Source organism: Seriola lalandi, unplaced genomic scaffold (genome assembly GCF_002814215.2).
Source record: "Seriola lalandi dorsalis isolate HSWRI2012SDOR001 ecotype SW California unplaced genomic scaffold, Sedor1 jcf7180002054939, whole genome shotgun sequence".
Lineage (NCBI taxonomy): Eukaryota > Metazoa > Chordata > Actinopteri > Carangiformes > Carangidae > Seriola > Seriola lalandi.
In genome coordinates this window covers 1,893,005-1,909,236 of record NW_019525659.1, presented here as the reverse complement: position 1 = coordinate 1,909,236, position 16,232 = coordinate 1,893,005, and the positions used below count along the sequence as shown (strand labels likewise).

General features: G+C 41.2%; 1 protein-coding gene across 2 annotated transcripts; it reads right to left on the bottom strand.

Moving 5' to 3' along the window:
• Positions 1-54: 54 nt before the first annotated feature.
• odf2a (outer dense fiber of sperm tails 2a) lies at positions 55-15,372 on the bottom strand. 2 transcript variants are annotated; one of them, XM_023397911.2, is made up of 19 exons: positions 15,223-15,372; positions 13,156-13,272; positions 12,897-13,010; positions 12,638-12,820; positions 11,484-11,671; positions 10,171-10,312; positions 9,404-9,529; positions 7,891-7,965; positions 7,716-7,787; positions 7,446-7,562; positions 7,041-7,226; positions 6,210-6,319; positions 5,315-5,450; positions 5,020-5,130; positions 4,665-4,928; positions 4,474-4,574; positions 3,326-3,491; positions 2,857-2,982; positions 55-2,770 (listed from the first exon to the last, which is right to left on the bottom strand). In XM_023397911.2, exons 1-19 carry the CDS (start codon positions 15,223-15,225, stop codon positions 2,600-2,602), a joined length of 2,508 nt encoding a protein of 835 aa, XP_023253679.1. In that variant the 5' UTR covers positions 15,226-15,372; the 3' UTR covers positions 55-2,599. The 2 variants fall into 2 exon arrangements, with proteins under 2 accessions (XP_023253679.1, XP_023253680.1); XM_023397912.2 differs by having other exon boundaries at positions 3,326-3,488.
• Between the last annotated feature and the right edge of the window lie 860 nt (positions 15,373-16,232).

Here is a 16,232-nt window from a genome sequence, read left to right as displayed (position 1 = left end):
GAATGGCTACATTTGGATTTATGGATATGAAATTTCTCTACAACAATCACCAAATTGATTTACATAATTCTTTACATTTATTATTATTGTTGTTGAAGATACCAAAGAGTACATTTTTCCAGTTGGGAAAAAAGTCAATGTTGTCAACATTATATCAGGATATATCTATCCAGCCAGAACAAGTGTTGCATTGTTTCATGAGTACATTTTTTCATACAATGAACAGTTAACACAAATGTCTTTTCTAAACTGAAGACACTGATTCACAGGATAATATCTATGTGATTTTGAAAGAAGCCTCCCTGAGTTTATTGGTAAGCAGTATGGAAGATTCCAGACATTTTCACATCATCAACTATTCTAAACCAATAGGAAACAACATTGTAATATGTCTTTGAAACAATGAATGCCCTTGTTTATGTGTTGCTTCAGTTCATTATACACATATGATGCTGTTCCTGTAATGCTTGGCAGTAAATAGTGCTCGTGAACTGGTCATGTTGACCATGTTTAGACTGCATTATCAATACATTGAAATCAAAGCACTCCTTTTTTCAGACATACACTCCATTCCTGACTGTACAGGAGCAGTGTCTGTAAGACAAACAGCAGCTGCTCATGCACAGTATTATCATGTGCTCCATCCCTGCAGGCTCAGGCTACAGTGCTGATGCAGAATTCAATGACTATCCATTAACACTGAGAAGTACAACCACAAATAGAAACCATTTCAGCTCTTACATAATGTCTCCATTAATCATCAGTGTTATCTATGAGAAGTCCTTCAGCAGCCACTCTATCAGCTGACAACCACAACAGATCATCTGTGACTGGGCTGTTACATGTTGGTAGAAACATTATTTTCATCTTTAAGTGTCATTTTCTTATGTAAATTAAAAATGCATAGATTCTCAGATCTGATCACACCTCTTTACAGTGCATATGTATCCTCCAAAATGATTCTACAGTCTTTTAAGGGTATTGGGATCTTGTAGGCTGGTCGTGTTAAGCTGAATATGACAGAAATACACTATTGTTGTGAGGCTGTAAATAATGGAACAGCTGCTGCTATGGAACAATATGACAACAGTGTGATAATCTGATTGACAGTTAATTTGGATGACAAACACAGACCCAACCACTAACTGTATGTCAGTAGACTAACACTAAAAAAAGTCTTATTTTGGCTTGTATCCTGTTTAACACTACATCACAAACACACAAATAACAGCTGAAAAAAAAACCGACACATACAACATGAATACTCAGTCAGTTTGCATCAGGTGAAGAAATATATTTTTGTTTTGTTGTCATATTGTTGCTTTAAAGTTAGATAAACTGTAAATGATGCAGTTATTAAATAAACTCTATGAAACAGTTAAAGAAAAAAACATGAGTCTATTAACAACTATCCATCTACTGACAGTGTGTGAGTAAGAGTGTAAAAACAAAACAACACCGTCTTGTAGCAGCCAGAAGACAGCGGTAGCACCAGTGTTTTCAGCTCTGTACAGAGCAGACACACATTTAAACACATCATGTGTCATGGCTGGCTGTTGTATAGATGTGAAAAATAAATTAATAGTTTTAGTATATAACAGTTCAAATACAATATACAGTATAACTGCTTTTATTCTGGTATATATTACCTTTTGTCATCACTAGACGAGGCTAAAGAAAATGTGCACTTTCCATTGTTTTTGGCCTGGAAAATACAAACTCACTTCAATGTCCGATAACACATTTCTGAAGACGACATTCAGTCTGAAACGCTTCAAGGCACCGTCAAAACTAACTGATGAAAAACATTAGCTTCAGGAAAAATGAGGGTACTTGGTGTCGATGTTTGGTCTCGAAGATCAAACAAGAAATTCTGATGAAATTATAGAAAATATTGGAAAAACCACAAAACGTCTTCAGGACCAAACTCTGAGCTCCAGCAGCTTTGTTTCAGTGCTTCAGTTTTGCATAGAAAAAATCCCAGATGGGAATTTTTGTTGTCTATTCAATTCACTATTAAAATTTGAGGTGTGATGCTGACTGCACACAGTTCATTATGCATTGCACATTCTTTACCACCATGCTAATCTAATATATTAATGTCATAAATTGCTTTATACTTAATAAAGTATGAACCTCTCATCTCCTCTCTGTCGTATTCTGAACTCATAAATTCTTGTTTAACCTATTAACAGGGTAGAAATCCATTTAGCAAATTCAAACATCTGGTAAAATAAGCACGTTGGACAGGAACATGTAGTTTTCAAGATCCTGATTCTCTTTGTCTCCAACATCCACATCCCTGGAGCTGCTGTTTGCCACTCTTTTTTTTTATTTTTTTTATACCACCTGTTGGAGACATTTCAAATCATTTGATTGTCCATCAAATCTGTTGTAAATGAATCTTTACAGGAACGAGTCTTAAATTGTAAAAAGCCCCACAGTTACTGTTGCTCTTCATCTGACTTGTTGACAGTGTTTGAAACAAGAGAGTGATTGACACTGTCGTCTTCACAGCCTCCAGCTGTTCTTAGAAAATCTAAAGCCACACTACTGGTCTGGACTGTGTGCGTATAAAACAGCTCTGCTGGAGGGGCTGTCAGATGGGTGAGGGGGCCCGCAGAGAGCTGCTGAGGGCCACATCTCCAAACACATTGGTGTAAGAGGCCTTCAGGAACTGGACGTAGTTCTGCAGGCTTCGGTTGGTGCTGTCCGACTGCTCCAGCCGATCCTTCACATCCTGCAGTCGGCTCTGGTATCGTCGCTCCACCTGAGTATCACAAACACACACCTTATACACCTGCTGACAATTCACACACACATAAGTTTGAGTAAACTGTCAATGGAGGCTTTTACCTCCTCTTTGTTGCGTTTCAGTTGGTTGATTTCTGAGGTGGTCCTGCTCAGTTGGGTCTCTAAGTCCAGGATCTTGGCCTGGGTGGAGCGTTCTTTGGTGGCAGCTCGTTCTCTGGTCTCTGACATCTGGAGATAAATATAACACACTGAACTTAATTAAAAAGTACACAACTGATATATCCCTGACAACATGAACCTCAAGACATGCAAAACTAATTATACACATTCCTACACACCCCCTGGGAGTCACACTGAGGTTTAACACTGACGTTTCCATTTAACACTGGATTTTAAGCAGTTGTTCTGCATCTGCTACATCTTCACCCCACTTGTGTCAATGCAGAGGTCTCATTGAAATAAGTGAAACGTTTTGTGATGTAGCACTACTGTGATCTATACTATATTCTTAAATACACTCCAGTGTGTATGACCAGTGTTTAGCAGCATCCAGCTGTTGTGAGGCTCAGACCTGATGTCGAGCGTCGTCCAGAGCCTCCTCCAGCTTCCGGCTCAGCTGGGAACATTCCCTGGTCTTCTCCTCCAGACGGAGCTGGTTGCTGTGAATGGTGTCTTCACGTTTGGTGATGACCGCCAGCAGGTCGCTGTTCTGGCTGACGGCCTCCTCCAGCTTTCTGCTGGACGACAAAAGACAGAGACAACAACAATGACCAGCCATTATCATAGGCTCATTGCTTCTGACATAAATCCAGATACAGCACAAAGACAGCTGGGAGAGACTTTGACTGTAGTTTGAAATATCTTTGTACAGCCATCAGAACTAAACAGGGTCAGGGCAAGACCACAACAACACATGCATATGATCTGCAGTTTGGTCTCCACATCGAGGACCAGCAGGGTCTGCATTAGGACAGATGTCTGCCGGTCTTTCTTTGGTTAACTGGATCTTTAACATGATGTTAAGCTGTATGAGACCATGGAGAGCAGGTGTCTAACAGTTTAACGGAGGCCTCCCAGCAGTCGTTCAACACAATTTCATGTGAATGTCAATAAACTTCCATCAAACCACTCAGGCTGTTTTCACACTTCCAACCTCAGAACAAACTCAAGAGCGATGACACAGCATTTTTGTTCTTATGTGTACACTCCAAACAAACTCAGACCTCTCTGGTTCGCCTCACTTAACCTATGCACTGTGAACAGTGCTGCAGGTTCACTTCGGCAAACGGACAGAACCGTAGCCGTTGGTAACGACAGCAGCAAGGTTTTCAAGTTCACATTCGTTTGGTAATGATAAGACATAAGTTAATGATAATGCAGAGTAGGCCTTTGGTACTGACTTACATTTAATAGTCACATACTGAAGTGTTACTGTCATAATACTATAATAATAATAAGTAGTATTGTAATACTCTGGTTCATTTAAAAAAGGATTTTATGTGACATCCTGAAAAATGAAGGAGGAGGATGCTCAGTTTAACTCCACCTGTCTGACAATCATCACATTTTAAACTTTTCTTCAGTATCACATTGATCCACTGATAGTTATGTGTATATCCATGATACACTGCAAACAGGACCAGCTAAAGACTCATTAAGCAAACTTTTAATGATAAATCAAAGAGTCAAAGCCAGGAGAGTAAATCAGGAGGGACTGACCTTTCCAGACTCTCCACCCGCTGCTGCAGCTGTCTGTTCTCCTCAAGTAGCACCTTGTTCTTCTGTCTGAACAGCTCCATTTGGCTGCCCTGAGTCTCCACCTGACATGAGATAAAACAAGCACTTGACTGACTTGGCCTTGTTTTGTGATGCTGACTTGAACTGGCATACAGGCACAGGACTGTCAGGACCTTAATACGGAGATCAGCCAGGGTGGTGCTGAGCTCCACGCTACGTCTCTCCTGGCTGCGCTCCCTGTCCTGTGCCTCCTGCAGCTGGAGTTCAGACTGTCGTAGAGCTTCAGGAAGAGGCTCCAACTCAGCCAGCCGCCCCAGCATCTCCCTGCGCACCTCCTCTATCTCCTGCTCCAGCTTCCCCTGCACGACCTGGGCCTCTCGCTCCGCCTGGGCTAGATGAGCAGCATACTCATCTGCCTCGACCCGCGTTTTCCCAACCTTGGACAGATGGTAAAACTGGGTTCAGACTTTTCATGGACATTAACAGTGTGGATCTACTGTACAGAGCGGTACTGTACACTTCGGGTACCTGGATCTTGTAGCTGTCCAGCAGACTCTCATATTGCTTGATGGATGCTCTGACCTGCTGAAGCTCAGACTGAGACATGTCCAGTTTCTCCTCCACTGCAGCGGCTGTGGCCTGTCAGGAACCCACAGGTTTACATCAAGTGTCATCAGTTACTACTGTAATTAACTGGAGTCCATCCTGCTAATCTAATGAAGTCAGTGTAAGTCAATTAGAGTGAAAACTGAACACGAACAGGAAGGACATTATCTAAGACAGAAGCAGAACAGATTCAGTAAATGTGTCCTGCTGGTTTCACCTTGAGGGACTGGTTCTCCAGTCTGGCAGCAGTGCTCTCTGTGGTCAGTCCATGCAGGTGATCCAGCAGGGCCTCTCTCTCCAGTCTGCCTTTATCCCCTGTGCTCTGCAGCTGCTCCGTCAGCTCTGCTATACGGCTGTTTACGGTATGACAGGAAACGTGTCAACATAATTTCATTTATAATGAGTGTTGAATCAGAACGAGCCTTTCACTAGTTGATGAATTTTTAGAAGTTTGTTCCAATTTCATGCTTTATACATTCTAAGAAACACTTCCTGTCAGTCAGATTGCTCTATGGATAACTGCAGGTACTCCACCAAACCCGATAATCAATCAATAGCTTAAGTAATTTCTCATTAAAGAACATGCCCAACATTTGCTCCCTCGCTGCAGGCTAATGGTGCAGTTGGACTGGATATCATTTCCCATTAATTCCTTTATGGAAGTGAGACACACATGTTGTGTACTTACCCGCTTCCTCTACTACGCTCCAGAGTTCATTCTGTTTGAATTCAAAATCACGAGGCTCTCCAATGACCAGACAGCATGTGAGAAGGGGCGGGGCTGACTTGTCATTCAAGAAATAATGTTTGTTTTTTGTTTCATAACTGAAGGTGAAATAAGAGCAGAGGCGCAGAGAAGGAGATGCTGATTGGCTGTAGGAAAGTGACAGAGGTTGCTGTTGATTACTGTTGTTACCCTGTTAGCTCTGCTATTTCCTGCAATTTATGTTTACAACCATGCTCACAGTATTTCCTGCCCCGTTCTGCTTTTTGGTAAAAGTCACCAGGTGACCTTTGGTCTGCCTGCAGCTCAGGACGACTGTTAGTGCTCTGATTATTATGAAGAGAGACACTTGTGTGTGTGTGTGTGTGTGTGGAGCCGTTAGAGGTACCTGTTCAACAGTGACAGCTCGAGCTCCAGTTTACTCTTGTCTTTCACCTCTTGTGCATGACGACTCTCCCAGGTCTCAGCTGCTGTCAGGGCGTCTGCCACCTGCTTCTCCTGGTAAGAGAAACTAGAGTCACCTCCTCCCGCTTGTTTCCTCCACCAAACCAGCCAAGTATCAGGAAATATGGTCACAGTCCTTCTTGAGTTACAGAGTTTGCTTTTGCAGAACATTATGATGTCACAGTGAAGTTGACCTTTGACATTTTAGATATAAAATGCCATCATTTCATTTTATCCTTATAGACATTTAAGTTAAATTGTGTCATAACTAGTGAATGAATTTTATGAGTTATGGCCAAAAATTTTGTGAGGTCACAGTGACAGAAGGGATGAAGCTCCCTCTGGGTGTTCCTGATATATTGCATTCACAAGAATGTGAGATCACAGTGACCTTGACATTTGACCTTGGATATCAAAATCATCTTTGAGTCCTTGTGAATGTTTGTGCCAAATTTAAAGAAGTTTGTGACTGAGATATCACGTCCACAAGAATGGGATGGACAGACAACACGAAAACAATATGCCTCTGTCTCTCACTGTCGCTGCCACAGAGACATAATAAAAAACAGTGACTCTGTTATAGACACCAGTGCAGAAGAGAAGTGGGTGTGGGGGTGACAAGAAGGGGTTTAGAGCTTTCTTTAAAGATAAACTGAATCCAACGGCAGTTCAGTTCTTTATAATATGGTCAGTAATCTAGTTATTGACAAAAGGACCTGGTTAGGATGTTGACCTCAGCCTGTGTCTCTACAGTTTTCGAGGAGCCTGTCCCTACCATGTCCAGCAGCTGGATGCTCAACTGTCCTGCAGTGACCTCACTACGCTCCGCTCGCTGCTTCTGGGCTCGTGTAGCTCGTTTCAGAGCCTCTCGGTCCGCGCTGGCCTCCTGCCTCAGGCTCGTCAGCTGCTCCATCAGATGCTCAATCTCTGCCTTCTGCTGATTGGCTGCTCGCTCCAGGTTCTGAACCAATGAGAAGGAGGAGGGATTACAGCTGGAGTCACTGTGTGTGCTTTCCATTTGTAAAGCAGAGGGTCAGACAACAGTGAGTGTGACTGCAGTCGCCATGATGACAAAGCACTCTGACTTCATTTACCAAGTACATAATTACAACAGAGGCCACAGGCAACAACAGATAATTACACAGGATGGCGAGTAGTTGGAATAGATTCCATGACAAACCTTGATCTGTACAGTGAGCCGGTTGTTCTCAGCTGCTTTGCTGCGGAGCTGTCCCTGTAAATGAGCTCTTGTTGACTCCAGGGTCTTGGACAGATCAGCTGTACTCTTAGCGTTGTCCTGCAGAATCCCCAAACCAGCAGAATGTACATTAGTAAGAATATTTACGCTTTGACCTATTTTACTAAAAGATTAAGGCATTAATGTTTTGTTTTGATTTGGACGTGTCTACAGTAAAATCCTCACACATGTTGACGGCTGTGCTCTCAGTACCTTCTCAGTATCTAAAAGTCTGGACAGCTGATTGACCTCTTTGTCTTTCTCTTGAAGTTTCACCACAAGATGCTGCACAAGGAAAAGTGAGGTGAGCTTTATTTTTGTATCTCAAACACAGAGGGAACAAACACACAACACATGAAAAAGGGAGATCATCTTCTGTTAAACTCACAGCATTTTCTGCCTCTGTGTCTGCGAGTCTCTTCAGTAACGTGTCCTTCTGCTCTGACAGTCGCATCGACTCCATCTGTTCAAACAGTTGACACATCAAAGTTTGTAAATCAAACATTTACTGTTTACTGCTGCTGAAACGGTATGTCTTTACTGTTACCATGGTAACTTTCTTTTTAATATATCTGATTGTATTGCAGGTAATACTGCAAATTAGCAGCATTGCTTTATAATGGCTGAAATCCAATTAACTGACTTTAGTATTTTTGCAGTGTAATGAAGAATCTTGATTTGTCATTTAAATCACTCTGTCTTTCATCTATAAAAAGGTTCCCAACTGAACCTGTAGAAAGTTGTGCATATCATGGATATCATGATATTAAATCCCATAATAGAAGATTCTGTCCATATATCACCTGGACTTTTACAACTGACCGTGACAATTTAGCCTAAATGTTTAAAGCCTGTAAATAAACACACTCCTACAAGATTTAAAGCCTCTGACATGTTCTGTACATGACCTTTACTTATAAAACTGGCAATTTAAGGGAGGATCACCCAAATAAAGTTGATCTGTCTGACAAAATCACCAAACATATAAATGAAAGACAAAGACTGAGCTGTGATTTCAACTGTATTAACTGTAACATGATCACCCAGAGAGAAAGTTAGAAGAGACACAATATCTTATTTTTAAGTTATTTCTTCAGGCTTTTGCCTTTATTACAGTCATAGTGAGAGAGGGAGGGAGGGAGAGAGAGAGAGAGAGAGAGGGAGAGAGAGAGACATAGAGAGAGAGAAAGAGAGAGAGAGAGAGAGAGAGAGAGAAGAGAAAATGCACAAAGGGCCACAGGCCGGACTTCCCTCCTTTAGTAATAATGATATATGTATCAAAGTAGTTTATTTGCTGTAATGGAGGCAAGGCTCAGTGTATTGGAAGTGCTCCTCCTCTTCTCTGTAGTTCCCAAGCAGCCGGGAAACCAGAGCGGCTCGGTAGACTGCGGCTCAACACTCCACTGACCAGTGGTGGAAATATCATCAGTCAGTCAGTCAGCAACATTCACGATCATAGGGCTGGCCCCGCTGTTGCGGTCCAGCCAAAAACAACTAGAGCTAGAAGTATTAATGAATATGTGGATATTTTGTAACAGCCTATGGGCAGGGGATGGGCTGCGTTTGTGATCATTTAATTTAAATCTAAACTGCATTATGTCTTTTGAAAATAACACATTTAACTGATGATTTATTGTCTGGTTTTTCCCAAAAATGTTACTAGGAAAGACTGGAAAGTTAATTAGGCAATAATATGACCAACAGTGTGAGACATGCACTCAGATCTGGGTATTATTGGCTGATTACAGAAAATATACAACAGAAATTAATCAGGTGGCATCACACATCCAACAGACCAGAGTGTTCCCGGTGTATCCTGTTCAAGACGTGAACATAAGACTCCCTGGTGTAGTAACAGATGTAGATGTTTCTTAGACAGTAGACAGTAGACAGTAGAGTACCTGGGATCCATGTTGCTCTCTGAGAAGGTTCCGCAGGGTTCGGTTTGTGGCCTCAAACGTCTCCAGTTTCTGTAGCAACAGCTCCTTCTGAAGGGCCAAGACCGAGGACTCAGAACCAGACAGTCTCTGTTCAGCAAACAGAGGAGACACAAAGGAGCACAGACACTGGTCCATCAGTGAAACAGTTTCTGACAAATCACTGAATTCATCATATAACACTGTTATATATTTATGAAAACTAAATGAGCTTTTCTTTGCTCCAGAGAATGTCACCATGACAGGAAACTATCAGGGCATGACTCATATCGCAATTGCAATATCTGCCAAAATAATGACAACATCATTTTTTTTTCAGCCCTACTCTGCAGCAACATTGTTCCTATAAAGACGATACATGAATCTGCGCCCTGTAACTGTTATCAATTATAAGGGCAGGGATTAAGGTGGATACGAACCGTCATCATGATTCATAATGTTTTTATTACTATCAGAGGAAACATTCAAGACATAGTTTAATAATTTAATACATGTTTAATGGTTGAAGGTTGAAGAATGAATTTGAACTGAACAGGACTTGTGTATTTACATGAAGTTGATACTTATCTGTGTGATGTTTTACAGTGTTGGATTATATTAAGTGTCACACTTACGCACATACTAATACTGCTGGCACAAAGCCAATGAAAGTCTGCAGTGTCTGTTGGCACAGGACCACAGGAGAGAACCACTTAGGAGCTGCAGCTATTCCCAGGTTTGTAGATACTCACACTGACACTGGCACTGCACAGTTTAGAAACAGACTCTCGCAGGGCTGACATTTCCTTGGCAGCTGCTGTTCCGTCCACCTCAGCCTCCATCAGCTTCCTGAGCAGAGCATCTTTGTCTGGCTGCACACTGTCTCTGTCTAGTCTGCAAGGACGAGACAGGGACAAGAGTCAAGATTAACATGAACTCATTTTGTCTTACTTTTTAGTTTTTGCTTTAGTTTTTAGTTTTGATGTTGAGATTCTACAGAGATGTCAGAAGAAGAGAAACAAAATCAGATCAGAAAATCAGAATCTCATTTCTAACCTTCTACATCAGACAGAGCAGCTGTTTGTTATCTTCAACATTTTAACCTTGGATTTACTCATGATTCTACTCTGCTCTGCATCCCAGGTATAAAATCTATCCTAATAACATGGCTAAAACAAAGCAAGCATGGCTCTGACATTCTTACTATCTGCCACTGAGTCTGTCTTAAAGATCATTGTTGTATCCATCAGGTATCTCAGAGGAGGAAGTCAGTCCCAACTGGAGCCAGATGCATAAAACTCTGGAGCATGGTTCCACTTTATAAATCTCACTCACTGAGAAATTGGGCGCATGTGCACAAGCCTCATTTCCACTAGCACAGTTAGCCATGAATGGCAGATGGGAAGCAGACACATGCATCCATTTACTTTAGTACAATCACTCTATTGTTAAGTCCTGTTTTACTCTGAACTTCATCCATTGGGACTAGAGAGTCTTAATGAGGCTCCAGAGGCTCTAACTGTGTGATTAGCAAATATCAAAAGAGTATGAAACAGGTTGGAGAATGACTCACAATTATTTCTGTTTATGAATTGTAAAATTTTCATTGGAAAACTATGATGATAATGAACGAAGCTCTGTGAAGTTGGTTATTCTATTTTATGTTAAATTACGTGTCATGGCTTGTTCTGTATTTTCACTTCACTGTAACTTGGATCACTTTGGAGAACCGTGTGTACACATGGTGAAGGGATGTGTGAGGTGACACATCCTGTGTTTATAAATATAAAATTTACGTGAGGCTTACACATGATTTTTGAGTGTATGCATCATTTATGAATCAGGCCCCTGGACTAGAATCCTCAGAGTGACACATATCTGGTTGTAATCTGAGGACTGGGACCAAAGACAGAATCTGAGCCCCAGAGGTCTCAGGGCTACATGATGGAAGAATGCTTGCCTACACAAAAAAACACATCATGCTTAAAACATCTGCCACCACAAGTGATACAAGACCAGCCTCTCACAGGTAAATCACTGTGACAGTGTGTGGTGTGATGCTTGCCTGCTGTAGTCGGTCTCCTCCATCATCTTCTCCATGGACTGTCGTAGTCGCGTGTTCTCCCGCTCAGTCTCCTCCAGCTCCTTGGTCACCTCAGCCAGCTCCTCCTCCTGCTCTGCGATCACCCGCTGGGAGACGCTCAGCCGCTCCGACTGACGCTCCAGCAGCTGCTCCCTCTTCCGCAGCTCCACCTGCACACATGTGGTACAGATGTGCAAACACACATGCGGACAGACACAAATGATTTGTTACTGAGGCGATACAAACTCTGACATGTCAACATCATCACCACATCCTTTGTGTGAGGGTGCTGGGCTGTGGGGGGATAAAACATGTAATGAGACAGGACTTCAGATTTCAGTCGCTGCTGATGGAGCTGACCTGTGCAGAGATCTGAACTCTGACAGTGTGTTGAAGTCTGGATATCTAGATTCTACCAGGAAAGCTCATCGATATATGTGCACCTTGACTCCAGCGAACGACAACAACATGGTGTATTTGTAATTGTGAAACTGACATGTATGGGACAGGGTGGGGGGCGGGGGGGTCACCTAGAACAGCTAAGGTTGAAGCTGTTGTTGATTTCTCTTCTCATACACAACTCACTTGGTTTTTGCTTATGTTTGGGTTTTGTCTACGTTTTGTTCCCAACTCTATTGCCATCACACTTCACTGAGCAAACCTCTGAAACGGGTGAGGAATTGAATGATTGACCCTGAAATGTTATTCTACTCTAATTGTTTATTTTATTTTATTTAGTTACCAAAGTGTACAAAGTTCTTACATTTTGAAAAACTGTTGCCGACACAGGAGTAAAGTGCCTTTTCCTGATGTATGGTTTGTGATATAAACTGCTGCCCCAAAATAAAGAATAAAAAAAAAAATAATTGTAAGACATTGTGCATTTGATGCAGGACCCAAAAGTAAAGAGATTCATAACTTTGTACAAATAATAATATAAATAAGGATGATAATAGTACAAACAAAATACATAAAATCATGGTATTCTTACAAACCAGCATCAATAAGGGCACAATAAAAAGACAGTAAATATCAGTTATAACGTCCAGCCTGGTTCTGGATTTAAGCCCGGTAGAGCCTGATAAGTGAAGGACTTCAGAACTGATCAGTCCACTGTGGAAACAGGAGAAACTGACCTCATTCTTTAGAGAGCTGACTTCAGTCAGTAAGCTGTCAATCTTCCTCTCATACTGGTTGATTCGTCCGTGTAGCCCTTCCTCTTCCTCTGACGTGAGGTCAGCCAATAGCAGCGCAGAGTGGGAATGTTCAGGTTCTGGTTCGGGGAGCGGCGGTGTGATCTCAAGGCGGTGCATCGGACCCTTGGTGCAAATGACACCATGAGTAACACTACATCTTTGACTGACAAAGCCCTTTCACAATGCTGAGGTGTCTTACCTCCCACTTGTACGAGGCATCCCGTGTGGAGGCCTTTCCAGGTGGAATCCATGGCACTCGAGTTTTGACATTGGCTGTAGGACGGAGGTTTCCTTTGTCCACCTTGGTCTTCCCCTTTGAAAAACAGTGTGTGCAGAAGCATGACATTGCTGTCTGTCAGGACATATGCTGCATAATAACAACATTGAAACTGAATACAGAAAAATGAGAAACGTCACTATGACTGACGGTCAAAGTTTAAGTAAAGTCCAGCTCTAACCTTAGGTGTTCTGACAGGACTCGTCCTGTGGCTCTTTACGTGCACGTGGACCGGTGTGGAGTCATTGATGTGCACATGAATCGGAGGTGAACTTGACCGGGTTCTCATTGCTTTCCTCTGTGAAATAGTGGGTGATGAGTATCTCCAACAAATTTACACATCAGAAAGTACAGCCGAGAAACATTTGAAACTAGAGAAAATTACATTCTCTTTGAATAAACAAGAAGAGAATTCTTATTGCATCTATACTGTAATTGGTATTGATTAGGTTCAAATATTGTCAGTTACAGATGACACACACCTGGAAAGCATGTGGTGATATACCCCTTCTGGAACAATCTGAAGTACTTGCCTTTTGCATCATATTGAAAGTGATGAACAACTGCAAATAACTAAATGGAAGTCAAGAAGGGACAGTGCAAATTGCTAACTGTCAATTTTGTGGTGCACAAGGCTTTTTTGGGGTTCTTGCTTTATGTAGGTTTGGGCATGGGTGTGTGTGTGTGTTGGGGTTTGTGAGTGCTGCACGTTGTAAGATGCTGCTATACAACTTGTCAATAAGTATAGTTAAAAAATAATAGTACTCTGAGGAGAAGGGAAAATATGATGGGAAATTTAAGATTCATTTGATTGCACCATGTTTCAACTCTTCTTTGTAGATCAGGTCAAAACACTTCTGTGTACAACAGCAAGTGGGCAAGGTGAGACAGTTGCAACAACTCTTATTCCTTCAATCAAAAGTGTGTGAGTGATGACACTCATGCTGCACATGCTCAGTTAGAACCTCCACCACCAGGAAGAGAGAAGACACATCCAACATCTGCTGCTACATTTACTGAAAAAAGTAGTTTTGATGATGTGAAAGTAATTTTTTTCATGAGCTGTATTTTTTATCAAAGTGTCCTGAGCTTTTGTTTGAATGAATCAAAACTGACTTAGTTTCAATCATTGTGTTGTTGACTTCTCAGTGACTCGGTTAGCGTGTGTCAGTGTGTCACATGATGTTCTGTCATGGCTGACAGGGTGGAGACGTAGCAACCGTGCAAGTTATTGTAACGTTCCTCAAGCTGAGCAGCCAAATCACAACAGACCACACAACAGTGTTTTTAACATTTTAGTTCCAAATAGGAAAAATATGCAGTTAATTTTGTCCCACAGAAAGAGAGAATACAAAAAATTTAGTTTGGGAATTATTTTGTCAGCCTCTCATGGTCAAGTTAGGTCTGTGTTCTATGCAAAACAAAACTCAGTAATTGTTTATTGATAAATATTACTATTAATACTATAAATTTATTTTCAAACAATGCATACTTTCAGAAATATGTGCTTATTGAGACAAAAAGCAAACGGTTAATCAGTGAAATTTAACGTATTTTTTATATGTTGCAAACGTCCCTGATCTTCGTTGCGACCACCCTTTGGGTTGGGGTCAGTTGCAACATCTGAAGTCTTCCATTCAAATAAATATATGAATTATATGTCATATGTACTCATCTTTAAATGCAATGGGTAATTATCAGACAGTTGTAAGTTTAATATATAAAAGTTTAGTTGGTCTAGAACAAATAGTCTCGGAGTAACTGAGATAAATACAAAAAGTGTTGCAACCGTCCCCAGTCTCCTCTATATCTGCAAGATAACTATGTAACTATAATGCCAAATAGGGACAATGCTAATCAATACTGTTTCGGGGGATTTAAAGTGAGTTTTATATATACCACTAAGCTATTTTGGACCGTTTTCATTTCATTAGAATAGACTATTGTGGACTATATAATTAAAAATTATATTTAGTAGCGAACACAAGCTAATCCAATTTACAATAAAAACAAGTTACGTTGCTACAGTCTACACAAGTAATCACAGCTATGAATTCTTAACTAAAACACATGTAACGGTAAAATTTTCAGATAGTTACGGAGGGTGTGTCAATCTTAAAAGAAATAATCAAGGGCAGCGGATCTTAGCAAAAAGTATACATGAGCCTGACATTAGCCTTAGCTTATTAGCTAACCCAGACAGCATCCTAACCAGCCTCTGTACAATTCACTGACATATTCTCCTTACCATATGAGAAACCAGAATGAGCTCGTCAAGACTTGAAAATATCTTTCATTTGCGGAACAGCGTTTGTTGGCTGGTGGTTAAAATAAGTAGGTTCATATAAAAGACTGTTGGAGCAGCAGCTTGGATAAACTTTATCAGGTAGTGACGCTACCTTCGCACCGGTTGGTCAGTTTAAAGCACATGATCTTTTTCTCCAACAGTGATTGGACCAAAGTCGACACTATATTACGTTCCTTAGCAACGCACTAAACTCAACAGGCTGTGTGGAGGCTCGTTAGAGATGAGCTGGGCCTCCTGCGCAGAATCAGAGCAAACCGGTCCTGCTTGGTTTCTGACCGACTTCTGCTGCATTCAAGACGAAGGCAAACTCGGAAATATCTCCTCTCCACCAAAGAATCTACGGCAATCTACTGGCTCTCAATGTTCAACACTGGTTAGTAACGGACTCTGTTAACTCATGGTTTAAAGTTATTAATGGGAAGAGACATTATCACATTGTCAGAGAGGAGAAGTAGTTAGTGATGGTGAGATAAAGCTTTATGCTAACTACTATCCCAACAAAGGTTAATTTCTGATGCTTCATGTCAACAGAGCGACACCTATTGGCCAGAATGTAAAATACAAACAAAAAGAAAGGTTTATATTTTACAAATTAAACATCAGTATCACAGAAACCATGATTGTATGAACCAAAAACCATGATTGCATCAAATTTGTTAATATCAGTCATGTTAGGTTCTATATCTCTTGTAACTGAAGTGTGAAAACTGAGGAGTCAAGGTGTGATCAAAGAACATGTAAAATGGAAATATAATGTATGCCAAAGACTCCAGAAAGAATGTTCTTTGATCGTATCAACATCGATCGAGTTTGTCTTAAGTTGTTCACAGAGAAAGGAAGAGGAATGGAGCAAACAAACAATGCACTGGTGCAGTACCTCAAAAGAGCAGTGGACCAGTAGGACACTGTTGGTGACAAGCACCTGAAGTGGCACCAAATGTTCCATCTCT